The sequence below is a fragment of the Rhincodon typus genome, chromosome 21, assembly GCF_021869965.1.
Source record: "Rhincodon typus isolate 14 chromosome 21, sRhiTyp1.1, whole genome shotgun sequence".
NCBI lineage: Eukaryota > Metazoa > Chordata > Chondrichthyes > Orectolobiformes > Rhincodontidae > Rhincodon > Rhincodon typus.
The window spans coordinates 15,341,414-15,367,876 of NC_063352.1; the positions used below are offsets into that span (position 1 = coordinate 15,341,414).

Sequence of the window (26,463 nt, forward strand, 5' to 3'; positions counted from 1 at the left end):
CCCCCTTGACCTGTCCGTCCTCCCTGGACTGACCTATCCCCTTCCTAACTCCCTACCTACACTCACCTTTACTGGCTCCATCCCCGCCTCTTCAACCTGTTTGTTTCCTCTCCACCTATCCTCTCCTCTATCCCTCTTCTATCCGCCTCCCACTCTCTCCCTATTTATTTCAGAACCCCCTTCCCCTCCCCCTTTTCTGATGAAGGGTCTAGGCCCGTGTCAACTAGAGCTCAGTTGCATCTGAGTTACAATGTTCATGGTTCATGTTCTAGTCCAGAGACCTGGGCTCAACTTCAGGCTGGTCCTCCAGTGCCAGCACTGAAGAGTACTGCATTATTCAGCAGTCGCCTTTTGGAACATAGATTAGACCCATGCCCCATCTACCTCTCAGGTAGATGTAAAAGATCCCACAACATTATTTGGTAAGGAAAAGGAGTTACTCTGTGCCCTGGGCAATGTTTGTCCATCAACCAGCATTAAAAAACAGATTATCAACTTGTTATCACATTGCTGTTTGTGGGACTATTTCATTGACTGTAAAGCACTTTAGGAAGCCCTGAACTGATGAATGCAGCTATATTAATGCAAATGTTAATGACTTCTATTTATTAAATAATGAATGTTATAGCGGCATACCAAATGTATTTCCTCTGGCTTTAGGTCAGTGCTTTGGATGATAATTTTACAACAGCTATAAACAGTTCCTTCACCTAGTTTCAGCAGAATGCATATTTGAACAGAGCAATTTTGTAAAACATAATCATCCATGTGTGATAGAAGATTTTGGTCAAACTATAGCTGATATTAGTGTGGATGGAGATTAAGTCATTAATGCAGTGAAAACACGGTTAGAACTAGTAATTGGATTCCTTGTGCTTTAGAGTTGCTGAACAATCATACATTCCTAACCTACCTGTGAAAATGTCCAAAATGAACCTTTCAAAGTGCTGCAGCAATGTTACTGCAATAGAATAAAATGAACCTCCCCAAATGAATATTGATTTTTGTTTTTCAAACTATACAGCTACCAATGTTTTATGGCTTACATTTGTAAAGCTGTCCTTCAAGGAACACCATTGTCCTTAAAATGTCAACAATGTGACCACCTCCACAGCTAATGGAACAGTTTTTATTCCATTTTCTCAGGTGACGTAATGTTTCTCCAGGTGATCCAGCAACTGTCAACTTGGTGTCAATAATATCCTCTTGCCTTTGCCCGTGTTCCCCAGATGATTGAGCGCTCTCTTATCCATTTCCTTGGTGATCCAGTTGCTGTAAACCCACTGTCTCTGAGATTTTGATCCTGCAGCTATTATATCATTTTTCTCTGGTAATCTAATACTATGTGGGCATTGGCCAGGCAATCTTTTGATCAGATAGAAACAACACAATAATCAAGATGAAGAGAGATAGAGTTGTGTGAAATATTGTGCGCACTGGCTAATTAACTTTCAAAGATGCTTGTATTCCTGTCTGATATTTTTCCTCATTATCTGTAATTTGTCTATTGTATGTATCTCTGTGTGTTTTGAAAGATCTGGTTTTCTGGCTTGGAGTCTTTGGCATGCTTGTTTCTTTTTCTAGGACTCTGGTAAGCCACAAGAATGTAATCAGCCCTGTTGTAATCACATTGTGCCTTACCTTATATGATTCCAAAACACCTTCAATTGAGAGAAAGGAGGAATAGCCCATTCCCAGGATAGGCCACAAGTGAATGTTTCCCATCGTAGTACAATATGATATTACCAAGAACAATGAATTAGGCAGATGTTTAAACCAAACTCTCCCAAAAGAATAAGACTTGACAACAAAACGTAAACACAGATTAGAAAAAATAAATGGTGGAAATAATTATTCACTAGGCCTCACTTATAACTTCCAAACTATAACTGTGGGGAAATGGCATCAAACAGTAGATTACAGAAATTCCAACCTGCTGAATCTGTTTTCTTTGCTCAGTTATTTTTGCTAAACTGTACAAAAACAAAATTAGACACAGTGAGCTGCCGGGTTTCATATCAAACCAACCCCTTTTCACTCTGTGCCATTTAGCAAGAACCTGCCTTACTGTTGTTGAAACATCATGACTTAATCTGGAATGTGAAAAGGAAAGGAAGAGGGGGAAAAGAGTTTTTTTAATTAAAAAAAGCACATTCAAAATGTGACTGACATTCCTGCAGGTTCCCGCGGTTCTGAGTCAAGTCCTTCCCATCTGTCTCCAGTGCAACCAGTCACGACCACGCCTGAGGAGATCTGGGTACTACGGAAACCATTTGCAGGTAGATTCGGTGAAAGCGTCTCCAGCCACGTTTCATTTCCGCTTCAGCAATAAATTCTGGGAGCCTCACTACATCTGCTATTGTAGCCCTAAGGGAAAGCATTTTTTTTGATCCCCAGAAGTTCTCAGCAATGTTTTGGCCAATATTTACCCTCACTCAACACCTTAAAAAACACAGATTGACCAGATTGCTGCCATGTTTCCAATAATAAAATAATGACCACACTACAAAAAAGGAAATTCATTGATCGCAGAAAGATTTGGGACACCTCAAGGTTGTAAAAGGTGCTGTATAAATACAGATGTTCCTTTTTTATTGGTTTGACATTTATTGTCCATTTTGTTGGCGGTCACCTAACTCTCTGGTAACCGAGTGAAGCCTCAATTCTCTAACTGCAACATCCAGTCTGACCTTGAATATTACAGGTTGTATTACTGCCCAGTAAAGCCCAGAATATTTCAGGCATGTCAGCAGAAAACCCCAACCTATGCCATATTGTTCTTCAAAGGTCAGATGAAGTCCAAATTCTGGCCTGGAACATGCCATGGGAACCCCAGGGCTAGCATGTACTAATTCAATTCAATTTAGTACCAAACAGGTTAATGCTTGGTTCACTTAACAGCCACACATGAATAATTCATGTATCACAAAGACTGAAGTCCATTGACCACTCTGGTAGATACATCTAGGAACCAAAGTCTAGTGTCCTGCAGATTTCCTCTTTGTGTTGATGTCAGTGTTGAACATTGTAATGTCAAATGTAATCTAATCTTCTGCTGTTGAGTCAGTGCAGGGTGTTAGAACACACAGTAAGTGACCGGCTCAATTCTACCCAAGGAAGTGGGACCAATTGGTTAGCTCTTTGCAAGCCAATATAAACATGATGGGCTGAATGGCCTCCTTCTGCGTTAGCTCATTCCCCTAAATTGGATTTTAGCTTGAAATATTTGGCCAAGTGTTTGTCACATTTTCACAAAACTGTTGCCAAGTCAGAGTTGCTGCAAGATATGGGTGTGAGAAACAGGAATGTTTTCAGCTACATTCAATTAAGGCATGGAACCAGACACTTGCGAACTAATGATTTAATTAAAAATGGGTGAACAGCTCCAGAGAGAAAAATCGTGTTAAAGTTCTGTTATCGTACAAAACCATCACAAGCAAGAATCTCTCTTGTGCTCTCATGTCTTTGGGATTACATGAATGTTGCACAGCAATGTCTCCTGCTTCTGTTATTTGTCATTTGTCCTTTTGTCACCTCCTTAAGTGCCAGCTGGCCCCAGTAAATTCTGTTGATGAGTGCTTTCTAATTTTGAAGTTGACTTAGAGTTTGATGAAATCATGTGACCTCAGTTTTGGCAAAGAAACAAACTGCTTCATTTAATCGCTTCATATATGCATGCAAAGAATTAGACAAAATTGTTTCAAAATGAGACGGTCAATTTACCTTGACTCGCTTAGCATGGAATGCCACCATCATGGTAGCAACGAATTTAATGCCCTCTTTACCCTCGAGGCTCACTTTGCCTCCACTTTTGTATGTGACTTGACAGAAGCTGCTGTGGGAGCATTGGAAAGAAGGTAGGTCGATAGTTCCCTCATCACTCATGCTGAAAGGCTTTAAAATGAAGATAACATTACCGTCCACGGACCTCCCATCCACAGGCATCACAGCCTCCTTTCCCTCAAAGCTTTGCCTCATGCTGTAATAGTGCCTGCAGATTTTATGTCCCCACTGATGAGCAGCTGATCGGCAGAATGTTACAAAAAGAGGGCCACAAAAAAAGAAAACTGGTTTTCACATCTGGCCTGCGCCCAGTCTGAAAATGCTTGGGTCGTAGATATGAAGTTGTGCTAATCATTGACAAACACACAGACACAAATAAAATGCTACAGGGTCCAAAACCAGACTGTGCGATTTTAGTCATGATATGTTTACAGATGGATAAGAAATCCCTTTGTTACCTGATTTCTTATATTACCCAGTTCCCTTCAAATTATTGCAATTTCAAGCCAAGCAGAATCATCAGCTCCAAATTGGAGCTCTTGTTAACACCTCATAAATTAGCCTGTGCTTCACGCCCTGGTGTTTGAGCAATAAAACACTTAGAAATATATTACAAAGATATAGCCCCCTGTATTTTCCTCTGTACAGGAGTTTTGGGAAATCGCTTAATATTCATAAATAATACATGTCCAAATCCAGAACTATTGCAAATTGGATGATCCCAATGTCAACAACGTTTGAGACTTCTGAGGTTTAATTTCAATATAAGGAAATAAACATCGCACAGGGCTTCAGTTTTTGAATTGTGTTTGATATTTCGGATTGACTTGCAGCTGTGTATTTTATCAGAGTCAACAACTTGTATTCTTAGACCAAATTTAATATAAGGCACTTCAGAGGAGTGTTTTGAAGTTGGACAATACACTACATAAGGCAATATTAGAGCAGATGACTAAAATCTTGGCTGGAGATATGTTTCAAAGAGTGTCCTAAATGTGGAGGGAGTAGGTAGATGAGGTAGAGATGCAGTAGCAGAGCTTAGGACCCCAGTAGCTGTGGGTACAGCCCCCAGTTTTGATGAAATTAAATGAGGGATGTTCAGGAGGCTTCAACTGGATGAGCACTGATATCTTAGAGAGTCATGAGGCTGGAGGAGATTACAGAATCTGGGAATGGAGAGGCCGTGGAGGGACTTGGAAACAAAGATGAGAGTTTATAAATCAAAGCATTTCTTAGTCAGAAATCAGTGTCGGTCAATAAGCATGGGGACGATAGGAGAATGAGCAACAGAATTCTGAATGAATTCAAGGGAGGTTAAAGCCAGGATTGGGCCACTTCAATTGCAATATTTTAAAAATACAAGAGTCTTTTAAAAAACGTCTGGTCTGCTCAAACATGCAGGAATTTAAAGAGATTAAATCAGCTCATTTTGAGGCAAGCTACGAACACAATTCACTGAATGTACATAAAATGTACAGAGTAGATTTTAATTTTTACATAACACTAGCAGTTAAAGGCTCCGTGACTAGAGTCTGTTACTTACACAAAAAAGACTGTCACAACCTACTCCTCAAAGTTGATGTATATGCAAAAGATGTTGAATTGGTTCGGCATCTTAAATGTACTGACAAGGTGGGAATGTAACAGCTCTAGTCCGTTACTGTTTTCACTGTTTAATTACTGAGGTGATGCCTGTGGCAAGACGGCTGTGTTTGGCTTCATTCTGTGGGGTGGTGAGGGTGGTTTTGGAAGCAATTTCACACAATGGCAGATGTTCCAGTCACAATACAGCTGCAGCACTGCACAGCATACAGTCCTGGGCTCCAGTATATTGTAGGCCCATTGCCTGTGTTTTCAGGACAAGGTAGGAAGCTGGTTCTCTGTGTTCAGAAGCTTTCTGCAATTCTGCATGTCAGCTCCTATTTCTAGTTTGGTAAATTGCTGGGGTGATCTCACCACATGCCATTGCCTCCAATGGTCCCTTCACTATTGGTCACCTGACATATCCAAATATACTTCCCACCTCCTTCCCATGCTGTTTGAAATATAATCAGACTCTCTTAAGTTGCCAAAGGAATTAAACAGAGCACTACCCCATTGTGAATAGGGACTGGGTGAATCTGGGATTTCAGATGTGTGGAAAGTCTAGAAATACTGGGATCATTCCTCTTGGACCTGCAGATGTTAAGGGGAATGTTAATGTAATAGAGGTCTTCAAGCAATGAGGGGGCAAGGTTGATAGGAGTAAAAAATAAATTATTTTCTCCGGCAGGAGGTTAGTTAGCAGAGGACACTGTTTAAAGGTAATCAATAAAAGGACAAGTGGGGAAATTTATTTTAGCAATGAGTTAGTATAATCAGGTATGCACCGTATGAAAGGGAGTAGGGCACAGATTCTGTCACGTATTTCCAAAGCAAAGTGGATCAATACTTGTAGGAGAAACATTTGAAGAGCCCTGAGGGAAAAGGGCAGAAGAGAGGACATGGTGGCTTCCACAGAGCTAGCACAGGCTCAATGGACACAATGGTATCTTTCTGTGCAGTTCCACATTGTCTCCCATTGAGGTATAGCGTGATGCAGAATGGGAAAGTCCTATACAACAATGGGCTGCAAAAACATTGCGAAACCTACCGAAGGTCTAGAATAGATATTCTTGGAAGATTTGTTTTGTTTCAATAACAAGATTTGCAATACGCATCAAGTACCTCAGAGATCCCGAGAGGTCCATTACTTGGGCTGATGAGGGAACAATGTCAGAAGCTCATGAGGTAGGAAACATCCCACCTAGAAATGTCTGTGTTTCAAGAAGTGAGCCTGAAGCAATAAATAGGTGTTTGGCTCTGATTTTAATTGCTACTTTGTAGGGGACCATGTCTTTAGCTCCCTAGGCCATTAGCTCTGAAATGTACTCCTTTCATCTCTCCCTCTCTCTCACACACTTTAAGCTGCTCCTTAAAGCTACCTCTGTGGGCAAGCAGCATGAGAACAGACCATGAGTAAAGCTACTGTTTACCCCTTCTGACCAACATGCACTGGCAGCTGAGGGATCAGTCCACTCTCAATGACAGATGCCAGGCAAGTGCTGGTCTGCAGACCCATTCAGCCTTGGCACCACTGCTCAGCACCCAGTGTAACACAGACGGAAGGGGCATCCCTTCTCACTGCACCCACCATGAGCAGGTTTTCATTAGAGACAATTGGCATATCTTCTGTAGTGATTGTAACAGGGTCAGCTTGGTGGACCTCATAGAATATGAGTTCCCTGATTGGGGCTGTTAACCTGGTCCAATCAGGGAGCCCTGGCTGACAGATATAAACAGGGGTGTCGGGGGTTCTGTTCACTCTCAGAGCTGGCTCTGAGGAAGCCAGATCAGTGTCATGGACTTTCCACGAGTAAATAAAGGGTGACTTGGAGATGGGATACCGGACTCTGTGGACTTATTTCAGCTTCCAGTCACTCTCCTGTGCACACAGTATCCATTCACTGGCAGATTCTATGGAGCACAGTCAGGCTTCAATTCCAACTTTTCCCATCCGCTTTGTACATGCTTCATTATCCAGGACAGTTCCAAGAATGGGATTCTAGAAAGATGACAGTCAGGGCCAGAGATTGGTGAGCTCTGGCCTGGAAATCAGGGAGAGTGGGATAGGATTGGGAAAACATTTACCGCAGCAGTAATGCACCAAAAGCTGCTGTGTTTCCCAATGGTACACTTGTATGTTTGTGACATCGAGCACTATCAAGCAGCACCTCGATCCCCGCTCTGATCTTTTTGTTACAGGTGGGGACCGCAGCAGTGCGGGGAGCACAGGAAGCGTGGCCACTGTTCGGAGCTCGGGAAGTGGACAGAGTGCAGGGGGCGCTGCTACAGCCCCAGTTCCTGAGGGGAGTAAGGTACTGTGAAATTCCCGCTGGTGATTTTACTTTGGTCAATAAACTACCTATTGCACCAAAGAGCAGAGGCACAGTGGTTAGGTGAAGGAAGCGGTTAAAGTTAAGGAATACAATGTGACTATCATGTATTCATAGACTACTATCCTATGGCATGTAATTTCAGAAGTGATGTGAACTGCTCACTGTATTTCTCACTCACCAGTACCAGAGTGAGGATCTATACAGTGGGACACAGCACCATTCAAAGAACTTGAAATCTGAAGCAAAACCGGCAATTGCTGGAGAAACTCAGCTGGTCTGGCAGCATCTGTGGAGAGAAAGCAGAGTTTTAACATTTCAAGACCAGTGACCCTTCTTCAGAAAGTCACTAAGCAGTAACTTTCTGAAGAAGGGTCACTTGTCTCGAAACGTTAACTCTCCTTTCTCTCTACAGATGCTGCCGGACCTGCTGAGTTTCTCCAGCAATTGCCGGTTTTGAAATCCGCACCATGGTCCCTTATATCCCGCAGACTTCAATTATGTCATTAGATTTGTGATTTGTAATAGTTTCACAAATAATAAATGTCCAAATTTTTTTTTAAATTTGCTCACACGATGCAGGTATCATTGGCTAGGCCAGCATTTATTGCCCATCCATCATTGTCATAGAGTTAGCACACGTTGTGTGAGTCTGGAGTCACATAGGTAAGAATGGCAGATTCCCTTCCGTAAAGTGAACTAGATGGGTTTTCACACAATCAACAGTGTTTCCATGGTTACAATTGGACTAGATTTTTGTAGAATACAACCTGCCATGATGAGATTTGAACCCATATCTCCAAGTGAAGGAGACTGTGGTCCTGGATTGCTAACCTAGTAACATCACCAATTGGCCAATAGGCCCTCTTCAAATATAATCCAGGTCCCCAGCTCACTCTCTGCTCTATGCTCAACCAGCCATTCTCAGGCAGGGTCGTCATGACGATTAATCCTGAAGCCCTTGATAGGAATCAGCCAGGGAAAGCTGCTCCTGGTTACTATGGCCAGGCTTCCCAAAGGAGCTGAATTCTTGGGTTTGGAGCTCAGAGGCAGCTGTGGCCACTGCAAAGCTCTGAGCACGTTATAATAGCCATGCTCCTGCCCTAGCAGGCTACAGTACTCACTGAGGACTCGCTGTGGGAAAGATATGGGAAGCACTATGTGCCGTGTGCATCCGTGTTTGTACTTCACCAAGCAAGGTCAGCACTGAGCCTGCACGTATGTGACAGACCGGATAGATTCTGGAATGTCTGCAAAGATGATGAAGACAGAGAAGCTCTAAACAATACACATGGACCCTAATGCTTTCCTTTCTCATTTCTTATCACTCCTGGTGCTTGTACAGCCATGCCCCCCCCCCCAACATGGGCTTTGTTATGAGCCATTTTCTGCATATTTTTGTAATGACAGCCTGGACTGACTACCTTGTGTGGTGGTGGGGACACCCAGTACTTACCTGGCACCTCTCTATAAACAGTGTAACCAAGTGCAGACAGGGGAATAAGGAGCTCAAAAATCTGGAGGCTGGAGACTGCAACAGTGGAATAGAGACAAACCCAGGAAACTATATCCCCACTCTCTCTCTCACTCAAAGTACCATTTCTTATCACTTGACGAATAATCATCTTTTGATAAGTAAGCAATGTGTTGCTAATCTGTACATGATTGCTTCAATGTTGGAAGCTTCAAGATATCAATTAAAACCTCATTATCCAATTGGTGGGGAGTCAGTGCGACCAACCAATAGAAATTTAGTGATGGTTCTTTAATCTCCTGCCTGCAGTATACAATAAGAATAGGCCATCAGTAGAAGGTGATTCATTACATATTCACCTGCCTCTGAATACCATTAAGATGACTGACAGAGCTACACAATTTGTGGCATAGTGGTAGTGTTTCTACTCCTAAACTAAAAGGCTTGTGTTCAATTCTCACCTACTCCAGTGGTGTTTAATAACATTTCTGAACAGGTTGGTTTTTTAAAAAAATACAAAATAGCCGTGTTATCTGAATTACATGGGAATCCCAATTCTGTAAATTACAGATGATCCTTTCCCAGAGAGAGGTTATCTTCTAGACTGATCAGATAAATTGTAACATGATTCAGTGAAAGTCATGAAGGCATCAAGCTACATGCATTATTGTTGTAATTACCTGTGTTGCTATTCAAAATAGACTATCTCTCAGGGCATGCCTGTGACACAGTAGTAGTGTCCCTACCTCTGAGATAGAAGGCCCAGGTTAAAGCCCCACCAGCTCCAGAGGAGAGTCATAACAGGTTGATTTGAAAGTATGTAGACCATCTTTCAGTAGTTTGGACAGCATAATTAAACCATGAATTTAATTTAATTAAAACCATTTCTAAATGCTTAATGTTAATGGTAGTAAGGATGACTTGCTAGGTTTAGTAATGTTTTGATCACTACTCACAGATAAAATAATAGGAATGTGGACAAGCCTTTAAGGGAAATTAATGTACGCTAAGGCTTAAAATGTGCCAATCTCTTATAAAATTCTCATCTCGACCACAAACATCATCAATGCTTCTGCCTTCCCAGACTGTGAGAGTCCTAAATTATCTTCCCATTTCGAAGTGTGGAAGCAGAATGTTTATTTAGAGAGTAACATCAACATAGATTGTGCAAAAATTGGATTAGGTTGTGTGATGATCCCACATTCAGTGGCATTGAGGAAGGCTGCAAGCAAACATTGTACAGTGTACAGTGTAGTTTGCTCTACTAAATGGTTGGGATGTGCAGCCCAGTGTGAAACATGCTACTGAAAGCCTTTAGGCTCAACAGGGGTGGGATGTGGCATTGGTGGCAGGTGTGGAGACAGCTCCATGTAAGCTCAGTGCTGGCCTAAAAGCATCCTGCCCCATTTGTAGGACAGATGGCCTCAGACCTCAACATCTAAAAACTGCTGCAATTCTCTCAGAGATATTTGGCTGAAAGGTTCAGGATAGCGAATGCAGCTGGGCAGCTACAGGTTAGGTTATCAGAGGCAGCTCAAACATAGCCGTCATCTCTTCGGTGAAACATAAGCACCTCACACACAAATTTCCCTGGCTCGGGAGAGGTAGCAGAAATTCCTCTAAAGAGCCTTCGTGAATAGGGTGTTCTCCTTTTCTCTCATTGGACTTCATCCCCTCTTTGGTGGATATGCACACTTTCCAAATGGTACTGCAGCCCAAGACAGAGTGTAACAATGGGCCCCAGACCAACAAGTGCTCTAACCTCTTTGTCAAGAACCAACACTCCCTTGAAAATCCAAAGTGAAACTCCTCAGTAACACTGAATGCAGCATTTTTGCTAACTTTTATACCAGCAAAAGAAATGCAAAAATGCCTAAGCTGAAATTGGATAGTTAGTGCTTTAAACTGTTTGAGGGAGGTGAGGGGGGGTTTCCCCATGTAACTGTGTTCAACGAAGACTCATTCTTAAAGATCCTTAATGGTCCAAAATGGTAGATCGTGTACCAAATCAGCATTAAAACTGTTTGACATATGATCCATGTCCTCATCATGCTTCTGATGCATGTATGGCATGCCATATTAGTGCCCTTTTTAGCCAGGGCACACAGAACCTGAGACAGCAGGAAGCCTTTAAATGAGTATTATTTGAGTTTCGGGATCCTGTAAGGGCTGTGAGCCACATTTTGTGGCTACTTTCTTAATACAGGATGTTTCTGACTTATGAACACCCAATTTACAAATGCTCGCACATACTAACAATTGTAATTTTAAAGATCCAACATACAAATGGCTGCTTTATATTGTGCTGCCTTGTGCTCCAACCTGTTACCAATCAACTTGCAAATGGGCTCAAGAACAAGACTCGTTCACAACCTGGGCATTGCCTGTATTATCGGCCAAATGTTTGTCACCCACATTGTGTAGCCATGGCATAATAAACATTCCAGATGCAGGACATTGGGCCTGAAAAATGAAGATGTTGTGATTCTATTATTGGGCTCCTAATCAGAGACCTGGACCGAAACTCCAGAAACATGAGTTAAAAATCACAATGTGACAGCTGGGAAAATTATATTCAATTAATAAATCTAGAATAAAATGTGAGCCTCGGTAATAATAATCAGGACTACCTAATAAAACTACCAGATTATTGTAAAAACATTCATTGATCTGTTTCATGTGTGGTAAGTCTGTCATCCTTACCCTGTCTGGTCTATATGTGACTCCAGACCCACAGCAATGTGGTTTACCCACTGAAATAACCTGGCAAGCCACTCAGTTCAAGGTTAGTTAAGGATGGGCAACAATTGATGGACTTGTCAGTCAGCCCTCAAACCCCAAAAACAGAAACGGTGTTAAGGAGTAGTAAGTGGGTTCTATACTGTAAGAGGCAAGGCGTAACAGAGACCAGTATAAGGTAATGATTAACAAAGTTGAATAACAAATAGAGAAATTTCATGTGAGTACATTAGCTGTTGTGACACATCAACCATTCATAAGGTCATGTTTAGTGTCCTGTCCAGGTAGCAGTTATTGCTCACCTTGGGTATATAAGAAGAAAATAATAGGAACAGGAAGAGGACATTTCAGTCTGTTCCACCATTCAGTATGATTTTCCACTGCAACCTAACTTTCCTGTACAATTCCCACATTTCTTGATTTCCTTCAAGATCAACAATCTCAGTCTTGAATATACCCAACAACTGAATATCCACAGCTCTCTAGGGAAGGCAATTCCAAAGATTTACAACCTTCTGAGTGAAGAAATTTCTCCTCATCTCAGTCTAAATGACCAATGTATCCTGAAACTCTGTATTCTAGACTCTCCAGGTAGGAAAACCAGGCTTTCAGCACCTACCCTGAACAACCCACTCAGAATCTCATTAGTTTCCATGTGATCTCCTCTCATTCTTCTATACTCTAGCACAGGCCCATTCCCACTCAACCTCTCCTTATGGGATGGTGGTCTCATTGCAAGAATCAACCTAGTGAATCTTTGACACAAACTCTCTGAGGTAAGTATGAAATATGCTACACAGTCCTGGAAATGTGGTCTCACCAAAGATCTACACAGTGTTATTCCCCAGCCCTAGATTGTCCTTGATTTCACAGCATGGGGCTGGACTCACATGGACATCAGAGCTGTTAAGGGGGGCAGGTATTTTTTTTCCTGAGGAGATGAGTGAACTAGATGTTCAGTCTGACAACATGAACATTTTTGTGTGTTTGCCCACATGTGATTGAATGCCAAAAATTCCCATGGTGAGATTTGAACAGCTATTCTCTGGGATGCTTAGCCTGTAGCACAATCATTGAGCAAATGCACCAAATATCAACAGAACTTCACCACAGTTCCCTTTAACATCTGCAATTTCCTAATCCAAAGCCATTGTCTTTTTGTAAAAGGTGACTTTCCTTTACTCTCCACGTGCTTTCTGATGCCACAGACTAAACGTGTCACCACCTGAGAGAATGTCAGCACCTGTGACTTTAAGTAATAAAGGGATTCAGCACACAGAAGGCAATTCAATCACCAGGAGCTGTCTCTGTTTGTGGCGTGCAACCTGGAGCTATCCCTTAAATAGCAACTGAACTATTGAAGGAAAGCTGTTTTTGCACACATCGTGACAGAATAGGAACATACTGAAATGCCCTGAGCTGTTCTAGCCACAACTGTTTCTGAAAGAAAACTGCCCTCCATCCTCCAAATATTGGCAGTGCCTCTTTAACCTGGAAAGATTCTTTGACTTAAGATGTCAGCAATCATTTTCGATGCCATCGGTGGCTCTACCTGAACAAACCTGATCTGTTCTTTTTTTAAAATGTTACAGTTTCTACAAACAGTGCTAACTCAGAAGGGATCGGCACCAGAGACGACAGGAGGTGAAGGAGTTACCAAATCAGAGCAGCCTGCAGGTAGGTGTTGAATGTTGAGCTTTGGGCCTTCTCAGTAAAGTGCCAGTGAAACTGTTAGCTGGGTCATTTAAAGTGTCTTTCAGTGGGGACGCAAAGTGGGAAATGAGTGAACAACTTGCAGCATGTTATTTGTAGTCCATTCCCCTTGCAAGGAGACTGACAGATTGATGAGTGCATGCATTGCAAGGAGTCAAATGGCACTGTTTATACATGAGCTCTGATGGAATAACATAATATAATTGAGCAATTTATAATAAGATATCGCATGGATGACCTTTATTGTATATTACTGGGAGATTTAATTTGTCATACAGATAACTTTAATCACTTTTAAACATTGATATATTTAATTCCTGCTGTGGTAAATGGGTGCCTGAATGTTTTAGTGCTGCATGCCACTTCTCACCTCTCCCTCTATGATGAGGATAATTTCTCCAGCCACCTGATGTGTCACTTGATATGATGGAGTATGTGCACTGACTTTGGGAATAATTCCAGTCCAATTAATAAGGTAAATAAGCCTCATTTGCTTTTCTCTTTTTTTACTGCTTCTGAAAATGGGAGCTATTTCATAAGCAACTTGCATGTCCTCACATCTTTCTTCGTGCGGTAATGTTGGCAAGTTACTTCACCTCAAGAGGCATTGTGGTGATCATTGACCTTCCGATGTCCACAATAGTAAGGGTCCTGTGCCACAAAAGGTGCTGGATGCCAGATTTTCTAACCGCCATCACCACCCTCGTCATCCCTGCAACCAGTGATCCTCTGGTGAATTGTTCCCAATCACACATTATCGCTCAATCAAAGCTTGACTCCAGTCACTTGTGCTGGAAGGTGCATCTTGCATGTGCATGGAGAGATAGGAGTGGAGTGGGAATGTCATTGGAATAGACATCCATAGGCTGTACCTAATGTTCTGGAGATACAGGTTCAAATCCCACTATGGCATCTGGTGGTATTAAAGTTAAATTAATCTTAAATCTAGAATTAAAAACTGTAATGGCAACCATTAAACTCTCCTTCATCATTGTTAAAACCTACCTGTCATCGTTACCTTGTCTGAACCTACATATGGTTCCAGATTCATAGCATTGTGGTTGACTCTTAAATACCCTTTGAAATGATCCTAGGAAGCCATTCCATTCAAGGGCAATAAGGGTCGAACAATAAATGCTGAACTTGCCAGAGATACTTATATCTCATGAAAGAATGAAAGAAAGTATGGATGAAGTACAGGCAGATGTGAAGCCCCAATTCTCGAATAACTTATCATTCATCTCAGAAGTGACCATTTGGATGATGTGCCAGTGGACAGCTATTATCATTGGACATGGACACGCACTGTCATCATTTCAGCTGATGGTCAGACTCCAGAGTGAACCTTAGCTTGATAGGCCATGAGTTTTGCTTCTGAAATGTGTTTACCATAGTGGTCAGCCAGTGACCATGTTCATGCAATGCTGCCAATGTAATCTAAAACAAAAACATAAATTTATTCCACAAAGAAAAGATAAAACAAAGCTCCATATGTGTGATAACTTGGATAGATCATAACATACGCATCAAAAAGAAAGCTTTAACCATTTTCCCCAGCAGTATTCTTTACAGATACTCAACCCCTGTTAGGAGTAAGACTCTTATCTTCTCTCTTTAATTTCTTATTCAACTGATGAGATTGTAAGATTTTCTCTATAGCAGTTTCTGCACGTTCACCAGATGTGATTGGTTTTGTCTCTCCCCAAGACATACTTTCTCACTGAACTCTAAGGGAAACCCTTAGTGCATTTTTCAGTTACTTTGACTGCTTTGAGGCTGCTGAACAGCTTATCTGCTGGTATCTTTTCTTCTGAACTCAATCTCCTTCTAGCCATTGATCTCTTTATTTTATGATTTGTAAAAGTTCAACTTAGTAAACACACGTCTGACCAGGTATCTTGTCTAGTCATTTAGCTGAAGTTGCATGATTTATTGGAAATGCTGTTTTGACCATATTCTGAAATAAATTGTTTCTGGCCCTTTATAAAAGCAAGTCACCCTCACAGAAGTAAAAGTGAAAAATCCATGTACCTCTACTTTAGAATACAAATTCCCTAAAAATAATAATACTCTTATTATAAACCTTCATCATAAAAGTAAACTGTATTTTTAAGAGGCATTTTGATTTTCTATTAAAATTTTCTCATTACAATTTACATTTTACTTTAAATGTGATTATGTTTTTACATTAACCACACATTGCATGTTAATGGGTCCATATTTGCTCTTGGAAATAGCATCCATTATAGTATTATCTCTTCTTGCTACTTGAATGTCTCTTGAAATATCCTAACATTCAGTGCCATAGTGCTGTAAAGTGGGACTAGTGAAGATTTAGAGTAGTTCTCTAGAGCAGGCCTGATGAACCAAAGGGTTTCTTCTGTGCTGGATGATTCTATGAATGATTTTCAAAATGTATGGTTTCAACATTAGACTGTAACAAAACTGTCTCAGGTTGTTATTATAAAATTGTTCAAGGAACTGAAGATCATATAAATTACAGTCTCTGTAGAATTGTTGAATATGTAGGTTTCAAAATGTTGTAGAGCTAACAGCAGGTTCAGTGTCTGTTTCTCCACTGTTGAATGTTTCTGTTCATACAAATTCACTTCTGTAGGGAAATAACTGACTAGTTGGACGGCACAATGGCTCAGTGGTTAGCATTGCTGCCTCACAGCACCAGGGACTGGGTTCCAGTTCCAGCCTTGAGCAACCGTCTGTGCGGAATTTGCCCACTCTCCACGTATCTTTGTGGGTTTCCACCGGGTGCTCCGGTTTTCCCCCACAGTCCAAAGATGTGTAGGTTAGATGCATTGGCTATGGGAAATGCAAGGTTATAGGGATAGGGTGGGAGATTGGGTCTGGGTGGGATGTTCTTCAGAGAGGCAGTGTGGACTTGATGGGCTGAATGGCTTCCACACTGTAGGGATTCGATGATTCTAGTTATTTAATGCCCATCTTGACCCCCCCATCAAAACACTTCACTAGCTCTGACATTGCTGACATCAACAGCCAAGTTAAACAGCTTGGCATAATTTGATGTTCCTAAAACTGATGTGGTAGTCAATACAGCATTCAAGTTGTCAAAGGCATTTTGAAATTCTGTTGTCCATTCAAATCTTTTGCCTTTCTTTAACAAGCTTGTCAAAGGAACCACTACAGTGCTCAAGATTGGAACAAACTTTCAATAATAATCAATTTTGTGTTTTGTCTTTGGCATGGCAAAATCCAAGATAGCCTTCATGTTTTGCTCCTTTAGGAGCTACTTGGCACTGTCCCACAATGTGACTCAAATAAGTTACTTTTGCTTTGGCAGATCCACTTCTAAACAAATTTATGACTAAACGAGCTCTTTGTAACCAATCAAACAATTTGTTAAAGTGTTGTAAATGTTCTTCTCAGGTTTAACTGAACATTATCAAATTAGCTATGTATACAACAGAGTTGGATAATCCTTTGATAATCTTATTGTTTAACTGTTGAAAAGTTGATACTATAATTTCTCATACAAATCATATGACTTTAGTAATGATAAATCCATCCGGTGTGACAAAATCTGACATTTCTTGGGCTGTATCAATAAATAGAACTTACCAGTATCCTTTGAAAAAGCCAAATTTTGTAACAAACCATCCTTCTCCAGTCACCATAATACAATCTTTCACTTGTGGAATCAGATATGAATTCAGCTTTGTTACTCTGTTGATTTTGTGATAATTATCAAGCAATTATTGTGATCCATATAGTTTCAGCATCATCACAATAAGTGAGCTCCAGCTACTGTCACTCAGTTCAATAACATCATTGTTCACCATGAATTTGAGTTCTATTCTTACATTAGCTAACATCTCTCGATTGAGTCAATAAGTATGTTGTTTTATGGGTAACACATCCCCTACATTAATATCATGCATAGCCAAGAACTTTTTCCGGTCCTGTTTGCAAAAATTGATTTATTAATTTATTTGTTTGTGTTAGCTCCAGTAAGTAACTACGTTAGTTTTCTGGATTTTGGCATAATAATGTACCTGACTTTCCCAGCATCTCCATATTATCCAATCATTCCTTCTTTCTCTTATTATCCTAATTCACTTCCCACATTTTTCACCACTGTAAAGATACTCTGTTTTGATGATCCTCCCTGTTATGGTATCATTCCAATATGTCAACATGACATACTCGTTGATTTTCTTTTCCTGGCCGAAGTATTCACTACATTTTTTACATCAGTGAATTTCTTTTTGATTTGATAATGTCCAATGAACCTTACTTTTAATGGCTTCCCAGAGACAGGTAAGAGTATTAACAGGTAAGTGTATTAACATCTTCTCTCCAATGACAAAATTCTGAGCTTTGAACTTTTTATCTGCCCTCAATTTCCTCATCTGTTGAACATTATTCAGTTTTTTTGGCCAACTCATATGCTTTGGCTAGTTTCCCTTGGAAATTTGACACACAGTTTAAAAGTGTAGTACATGAGCTTTGGTTTATATTTTTTCTTTAATTTATTTAAGGGGTCCTTTCACCTCATGTCCAATCCATAAAGGATTGAATCCTATGGACTCATTATGGGTATCCCTAATGGCAAACAATACCAAGAGAATTCCTTTATTCCTATTGTTAAGATATTCCTGACAATAAATTCTAATTGTGAACTTTAAAATTTGATACCATCTTTTCAATTCTCCTTGAGATCATGGATGATAAACTGAAGGTAAAATTGTTTTTCCCCCAAGTATTAGTTATTTCTTTGAATATCTGTGACATCAAATTGAATCTAAATCATATTGTAATCAATTTCTTGTGAAAAAAAGAATTAATTTTTCCACTCTTATTTTGGCATAATTTTTCCCGAAGAATTTGCCTCAGGAAGTCTGGTTGAGACATCTATAATTGTTAAAAGATAATGATTACCACACCTAGCTTTCGTTAAGCATCCTGCACAATCTATTAAGACCCTGCTAAATAGTTCTTGAAAACTGGTATCAGAATTAAAGGCAGCAGTTTAATTGACAGTTTTGGATTCCCCACAATACATAGTGTCTTTGTGTCATCTTGACCAAGAAAAACATTTTTGTATTTTAGCTTGTATTTTCCTGGTTCCCTAGTGACCTACCATTAGTAGTTAATTATCTGCTCATAAAATAATGTTCATATGGAAGCTGATGGATTGTAGTGGGGTGGTATGGTGGCTCAGTGGTTAGCACTGCTACCTCACAGCACCAGGGACCCAGGTTCAATTCCACCCTCAGGCAACTGTCAGTGTGGAGTTTGCACATTCTCCCTGTGTCTGTGTAGGTTTCCTCCAGGTGCTCTGGTTTCCTCCCACAGTCCAAAGATGTACAGGCTAGGTGGATTGGCCATGCTAAATTGCCCACAGTGTGTTTAGGGAGGTGTAGATTAGGTGGGTTATAGGGGGATGGGTCTGGGTGGGATGTTCTGAGGGTCAGTGTGGACTTGTTGGGCCGAAGGGCCTGTTCCCACACTGTAGAGATTCTATTCTATGATTACTGCCTATCCCACAACAGTTGATATTTGACATGCTCTCCATTTCCTCATTAGCACTTTGTCTTTTAAACAATTACACTCAACTGTTCTTTCTGGTTTAATTTCTGAGTAGACTGTTCTGTACAATTTCTTCAATTCAGGATCTGCCAGTTGCATTTATATAAAAAAAAAAGCAAGTCAGCCTAATTCTCTTTACCTTCACCCTCATACTTGAGTCTTCAAAATTAGCATCAGAAAATTTCCAACCCCTTTTTTTTTCTGGACCCATCCTTTTACTGTCTACTTCTGTGGGCCTGAGATCTGTCACAAAACAGTTAAGAACCGATCCAGGATATTCCTCCTGTGGCATCTCAGTTTGTTTTATCATCATTGGTTCTTCCAACATCCTCAGGGAGGCCAGGAATTTTTAATCAGGCAAGTTATTCACCGAGAACCCTCGATAGGGATGTGTTGCATTACTCCAACTAAAACTTGTCCACCTGCTAAGTCACTGTTTAATCCAACTCTATATAATGGGATGATCTGTAACCTCTGTTTATGCCTCCAATTGGCATGTTTTCCTTCATTGATTCCTCTGGAAGACAAATTGCCAGCATCAGCAACTGACTTGCTCCAGGTCTGTATTGATCTACCGCTTTGAGTGGAAGAATAAAGAAATGCCTCTCACTTTGAAATAAAATATTCAGATGTTGTCTGTTTGTCTTTATCAATAATGGAAGAAGAATTTGCTTGACTCACCTAAAACATCCCTCCCTTCCTAGTAGGTTCTGAGTGAGCTCATTGTGCCTGTACTACTGCTATAGTTTTAAGGATCATTTCCTTTCCTGATACCACTTCTTCTGAGGATTTCTCAGGCATTCCTACCACTGAACTGATCTCGTATTTAACTTCCAGCAATTTGTTTCTAAATGTCTAGTCTTCCAATGGAAGTATACTATTTTCTTTATATCACTTCTAGATTCTAATACTCTTTCTTTATTATTTTGGCATCCCCTGTTTGCTCCCTAAAGCTGATACCTTCATAATCTGCAGATTTTCCATTCTTCCAATTTCCTTATGATTATTTTCCTTCCTGTTTGTTTGAGATGACATAGATACCTATCAGAACTGCCAGTTCTTGGATTTTTGGTACCTAAATCTGAATAAGTTGTAATGGTTACTGGAATACTATTTCAGAATTCTTCCATAAACATGATTTCCCCCAAGTTCTCAAAATCTCTCTCTAACTTCAGTGATTGAAACCGTTGATCCTACAGCATCTTTTTCTCTTGCAATTTGGACAAGTGACTGAAGAGGTTTATTTCTTAAGGTCTTAAATTTTATTTGATCAGCTTCAGAGATAAGCTGAAAAGCATTGAGTATTGCTGTTTTAACAATTTGCTGGGCTGTGGATTACCCTTCTAACAAACTGGCATACACATCCCTAACTGTAACCTATCAGGACAGACTGTAACATGAAGGTCAAAACGTCTTCTGGCCACTTGAACTTCCTGGCTACATTCCAAATGAGGTGAAATATCTTTCAAATTGATCCTGTTTAAATTTATATACTATTCACAGATTGCCAGTTAAAAATATAGGTATCATGGCAGAACTCTGGGTACCTGGCATAGACTTCCAAGATGTGGTACCGATGATCACACATGTAAAGGTAATGTCACCATAGTCTTAGAGACCATAGAGCTGTTGTCTCATTAAAGAACGACAACTGGTGGTGGTTTAACCTGAATTTCTCTGCGTGTCTGTTGCATCGCAGCATGAGCAACGATAGCCCCTGCAGTGGCTGGATACATCAGTCATACTTACAATGATCCTGTGTGGTCAACACAAGAAACAAAACAGGTCTTTATCAATGCGAGCAGTCAGCATTTGCATTACTTACAAATGACGGCTTAACATAGTCCTCCATACGCCTGGAACACTCTGACAATGAGGACCATGAAAATCCTTGACATGTTCCTTTGATGTTAGATCTTATTCCAATAAAGGTAGCAGCAGTCTTATTGTAGAGAGTTGGAGATTGCATAAAAGCTAAGATTGTGTCCTACCAGGCCCACACCACCCAGAAATGGAACAGTTGCATGCAAGACCATGTTGCATTATACTTACAGTTCAAAGTGATAGGATGCAAGTACAGCGCCCCCTTGCAGCCAAGGAGATCTTGCATCATTTTTGCACTTATTGGTCAGCAGGTGCAATTTTTAAGGCAGTCCTTGATGACTTATGCTTCACAGATGTGACTATTTCCAACTTGCAACAAACAATGAATGATACAGTCAGGATTTCTTTTGACCAGAATTTGCAGCCCACACAGTGGGCCTTTTGGGCAATTAGGTGTGGGCAATAAATGTGATGCCTGCATCCTGTGAATGAGTTAAAAATAACATTGAACACCGTGCCTTTCACATGCACAGTGATATGATTGTACATGAATTCAGCCGGTACTCTGTAAATGTACCATTGATGTGATTACCTCTTGAACACCATCCTGAATCCTGACCTTCAGAAGTGAAGAAAAGAAAAACTGACTCTGCAATATGGGCATGGTCACAGCCATTTTCCATTCATTGTTCATATTTAGGAATTTAAGAGATTATGAAAGGCAATGCAGGTCACACTTGGCACTGTCTCCCCAACATCCCATACCCTCCCAGGCACTATTGGCTCGCCTTATTTGTTGATTTGTCCCCTTCACCATCCTTGCCCCGTCAGCGTCCCAGGTTGCTGACCCCAATCCCCAGTATCAAATCCCATCACGTTCCTACCACGGCCATATTCGGTGGGGACCCTCCTTGACTTTCGTAGTGCTGACCTCCAGAACTGACCCTAGCCCACCTGCTGCCCGACTTGAATGGACAGTTTTGACTCAGTGCAGACCCCTGAGCGCTGACTGTGCGCATCCCTTGACTGCCTGCACTGAAGCTGTGGGTCTGACTGGGGACTGTCATGAGACAGGCTCCCCTCTCCACCCCACCACTCCAGGATCTTGACTGCCCAAGTGGACAACTGACTGTGGCCAAGCCACTGGACCGATTGCAGATGCTGCCCTGGTCTCTCTGTACTGAAACCACCCTCCCCCCGCCATCTCCTGGCTGAGGACAGCCCAGGTCCCCACCCCCCAGCCTTTGCCTTGACTGAGGACTAACCTCTGCATCGAGTTTGGGACATGGTTGATGCAGTGTGTTTGTGGTATGGGCTGCTGTAGGTGTGAGATTCACTTCAGACCATGCCATACAGCAAGACACCCCCTCTGTTGATTGGTCACTGCTGACAAGCACGACAAGCTGCCTGTGCTAAGCGGCACAGCAAGATGCCAGTATTCTGATCCATTAGGATGAGAGGCCAAAGTGCGAAAAGGTAGGCAGAGATGCTGTGGGCATTGAAGTATGTACAACATGAGTGAACATGAAGAGAGTGAGTGAGCAGCCTTGAGATGATGCCTGATCCACACTGTGAGCTGAGTCTAGTTCCTTCACGTAGACTGCCATAGCAGCATTACAATCAAAGTCCCCACTGCATTCCAAAGTGCAAAGGTGTAAGTGAATAGAAAATATGGCATGAGGGTGTTTAGAGGCTAATGTATGTCCATGGACGTGAGGTTAGGGTTAGGGTTAGGGTTAGGGTTAGGGTTGGGGTTAGGGTTAGAGTTGCGGTTGCGATTGCTGCGCATCCAGTGTGCCCTGAATTTTGGTGATGGGTGCTGGGATAAAGATCCAGAGGAGCCAGTCGGAGTCACCAGGTACCCACTCCAATCTACCTGTTGGGAATTCTCAGTGTCAAGTTTCTATCCAGTTGGTAGGAGAATGGGAAATTGCAAATAAATGAGGTGAGATGAGGTGGTAATGAGAGTGATCAAGGGCAAGGTTCCATATTAATACGTCTCCTACTGCTCACCAGTGAGAATCTCAACCTACCAGCCAACACCTGGCCTGGAAAATGGGCTCTTTCATCTCAACATCAGGAGGCTCCTTGCTGGATCTCACCCAATTTTCACAAATTTCTCTTCAATGCCCACGTAATTCAAGCGGGAAAGACTTTGGCTCTCCATATTGTCTGATTTTGAAATCCAATTTAACAATTAATCGCAAGACTCAGGAGGCCAGCCAAGTACAAACCCTCATCAGAGAGTTCACAAATTTATTAAGTTATGAAAAGAAGTACAACACAAATGACATTTCATAAAGCCATGCATTCAGCTCGTTCACAATGGAATACCAGTCATCAGTTGGCGGGAGTGCTGTCTCATCTGAAATTATTCTTCTGTCTTTCTTCTGGTACCTTCACACTGTACCCTTTCACAACGCTATCCCCGAACTCTGCACTGGCCCAAACAGTGCATTGTCAGATTGTGTTTAGCCAGCTGAGGCATGTACTGTGCATGAAACCAGAGCAGAGAGGCTTTATCTGTCAGGCAAGATTGGACAAGCTCGATTCTTCCCACTGAAGGTGTGATCTGATAGATGTCTTTAACATTCTGAAAGGATTTAAATGGGGTAAATGTAGAGAGCATGTTTCCACTTACAGGGAAGACAACAACTTGGTGTGATAAATATAAGGTAGTCATTAATAATCCAACAAGAAACTCATCTTAGAGAAATTGCGGCTCACTGACACAGGGAGGAGTTTTTTTTAATTAATTCACAGGATGATTCACAGCGTTGCTGGCGAAGACAGCATTTCTTGCCCAGAGGGTCAACCACATAGTTTTAGAGTCACATGTAGACCAGACCAAGTAAGGATACAGTTTCCTTCCCTCAGGGACGTTAGTGAACCAGATGGGTTTTTCTGACCATCAACAATGGATTCATGGTCATTATTAGGCTCTTAATTCCAGATTTTTTATTGAATCCAAATTCCACCATCTGCCATGGCAGGATTCAGACCCGTGTCCCCAGAACATTACTGCGGTTTCTAGATTAACAGTCCAGCAATAATACCACTAGGGCCATCGCCTCCCAAGAGTTGGGACTAGTAGCATACATGCAAAGGGTGTTTGATAAATAATAAACAAATGTGCCTTTATGTAGTGTTTTGCAAAATTACTGGACAGCTCATAGCACTTTATAACCGATAAAATACTTATCAGGTGAAGTCATGTCGTACGTTATCGAAGAAACACAATGGCTAATTTGCAGAACAAACGCCCAGAGGCAGCAGTGTGGGTAATAACCAGATAGTCCAGTTTTTTTTGTGATGTTGACTGAGAAACAACCGTTTGCCAAGATACCTGGAAAGACACCCCTGCTTCGAAATAGTGGTGGACAGCATTTTGCATCCCCCAAAGCAGGCAGATACAGTTTTGGTTCAATGTCTCGCCTACAAGACAGCACCTCTGACGATGCAGCACTCTCTCAGCATTGCACTGGAGTTAAACTTAAACCCAGAACTGGAGGCACAAGATGAGACAAACAAAGTCACGAGTGGGAAATGAACGGATGGTTTTGCTGATAGGCTGAGATGAAGGTGAGTGGGAGGAGACTCATACACCTCACAAACACCAGCGTGCAATGGCCTGCTTCTACACTGCAAAATCTGTGCAGTTCTAGTTTAGGTTTGTTGCATATGCACAAGGATGTCAGCATGGCACGTTTGATATTCTCGATTTGTTTTGTTTTGATGCAGGAGCTGCCCAGCAGCAGAGCGGATCCAGCTGCCCATTGGGAGAACAACCGTACAGTGAACCGCAGCTGAAGAAGGCTGACACACAGTCAGAAACGAAGGTAAGTGAGTGTGAAAGCCACTGCGAAAGAGACTCTCTAAATAAAGCTGCAATGTTTCAAAGCTGTCAGCCTTTACTTTCCATGCCTCCTTCCTCTTTTGCTCTCTCTCTCTTTTTTTCTCTCTCTCTTTCTTTCTCTCTCTTTCGTTCTACACAGTTAAATCTCTGATGAGAGCAGAGCTGAGAAGGTGGTGAGTAATCATTTATTCTTGTAAAAGTCTTGGATCTGCTGAAATTCCTTTCAACGAGCTGACAGACATAACCAATCCAATTTACATTGCATTTCACTTCATTGTGAGACTGATGTACAGGTTTTTCAAGTGAGTAACTGTCACTCTTGAGAATGTGTTCTTAACGCTTCCCTGGCAAATTTATTTGCACCGTGCCTTAAATAAAATGCGCCTAGTCTCCCGCAATGATCGATGGAGTTACACAGGAGGCCAATCGGCCCACCGTGTCTCTGCTCAGTCTTTGAGAAAGCCATCAGCAATGGTACAAAGGAGAGAGAGTAAATAGGCTAAAGTTGCTTCTTAGTCCTTCTACTGATCCATTCTAAGTTCTGACATCCTTTTCTTTATCCACTCGTGGCTTATATTGTTGTTTGTGCCATATGAGAGCAGCCACAGAGTGACAGATTGCCTGAGCTATGAGACCCAAAGCCATGCCAAGAAAGCAAACAGTTCATATGCTGCTCAGGGGCTGTGTTATAAAATCAAATGTTGCACTTGCTGCGAACCAGTTCACTCTGACGTTGAAAGACTTCCTTGACTTTTGAGCGGTTTCCCTGTAGTCGCAATGAACTTTCAGCCTCCCCTCCAGGATTGTATTTAATAATGTGCCTATTGATATTATTAAGCGAGCTACAAAATTGGTTTTGCAAGAAATGACTGAGTCTCAGACTGATCGATCCCAGATTCATGTATGTTTCTGTGGCTACTTTGCTCTATTTAATGGTTTGCCTGAAGCTGATGCTTCCAGTCCCTTTAATATGAGTGTGCTGGCCTCATGCATATGGTACTTGACCAGCGATTCAGCAGATGTGAATGTAAATTCCACAGAGGAAGGTTGTAAAATTCAGTCAGTTAAATCTGGTAAAATTACACACTGTAGAATGACGGTGAAATCAACCAGAATTCTATAAACATTTAACTAGTTCATTAACGTCCTTAAGAGAAGCGAACCTGTCACCTCCTCAGCTGTTCACACAAAAAACACACATTAAAAAACACACGCATCAACACACATTACACACTCACCTACACATTCACACCCACCTACACACAATAAACACCCACCTACCCACTGACACCCATCTACACACACTACACTCACACACACACACACACACACGCACATTCACCCACATACACTACTCACACCCATACACACACTCACCAACCCCCCCACACACACACACTCTCACCCACCCACAGACACTCACTCACACACTACACACTCACCCACTACATACTCACCCATATACACACAGACCCACCCACACACACTCACCCATACATACTCACACCCACTCTCACACACTAACACTTACTACACATTACCCACACACATTATGTACTCACCCACATAGCCAGACACCCCCACAAATACAGCAC

General features: G+C 41.5%; 1 protein-coding gene across 2 annotated transcripts in view; it reads left to right on the plus strand.

The window, feature by feature from the left end:
* Positions 1–26,463, plus strand: part of caskin1 (CASK interacting protein 1) — a 579,066-nt gene that overhangs the window by 496,873 nt on the left and 55,730 nt on the right. For both annotated transcript variants that reach the window (XM_048609909.1, XM_048609910.1), the window contains 4 exons: positions 2,181–2,279; positions 7,567–7,679; positions 13,503–13,587; positions 24,754–24,851. In XM_048609909.1, the coding sequence (XP_048465866.1) occupies positions 2,181–2,279; positions 7,567–7,679; positions 13,503–13,587; positions 24,754–24,851 (395 nt within the window). The remainder of the gene's footprint in view (positions 1–2,180; positions 2,280–7,566; positions 7,680–13,502; positions 13,588–24,753; positions 24,852–26,463) is intronic.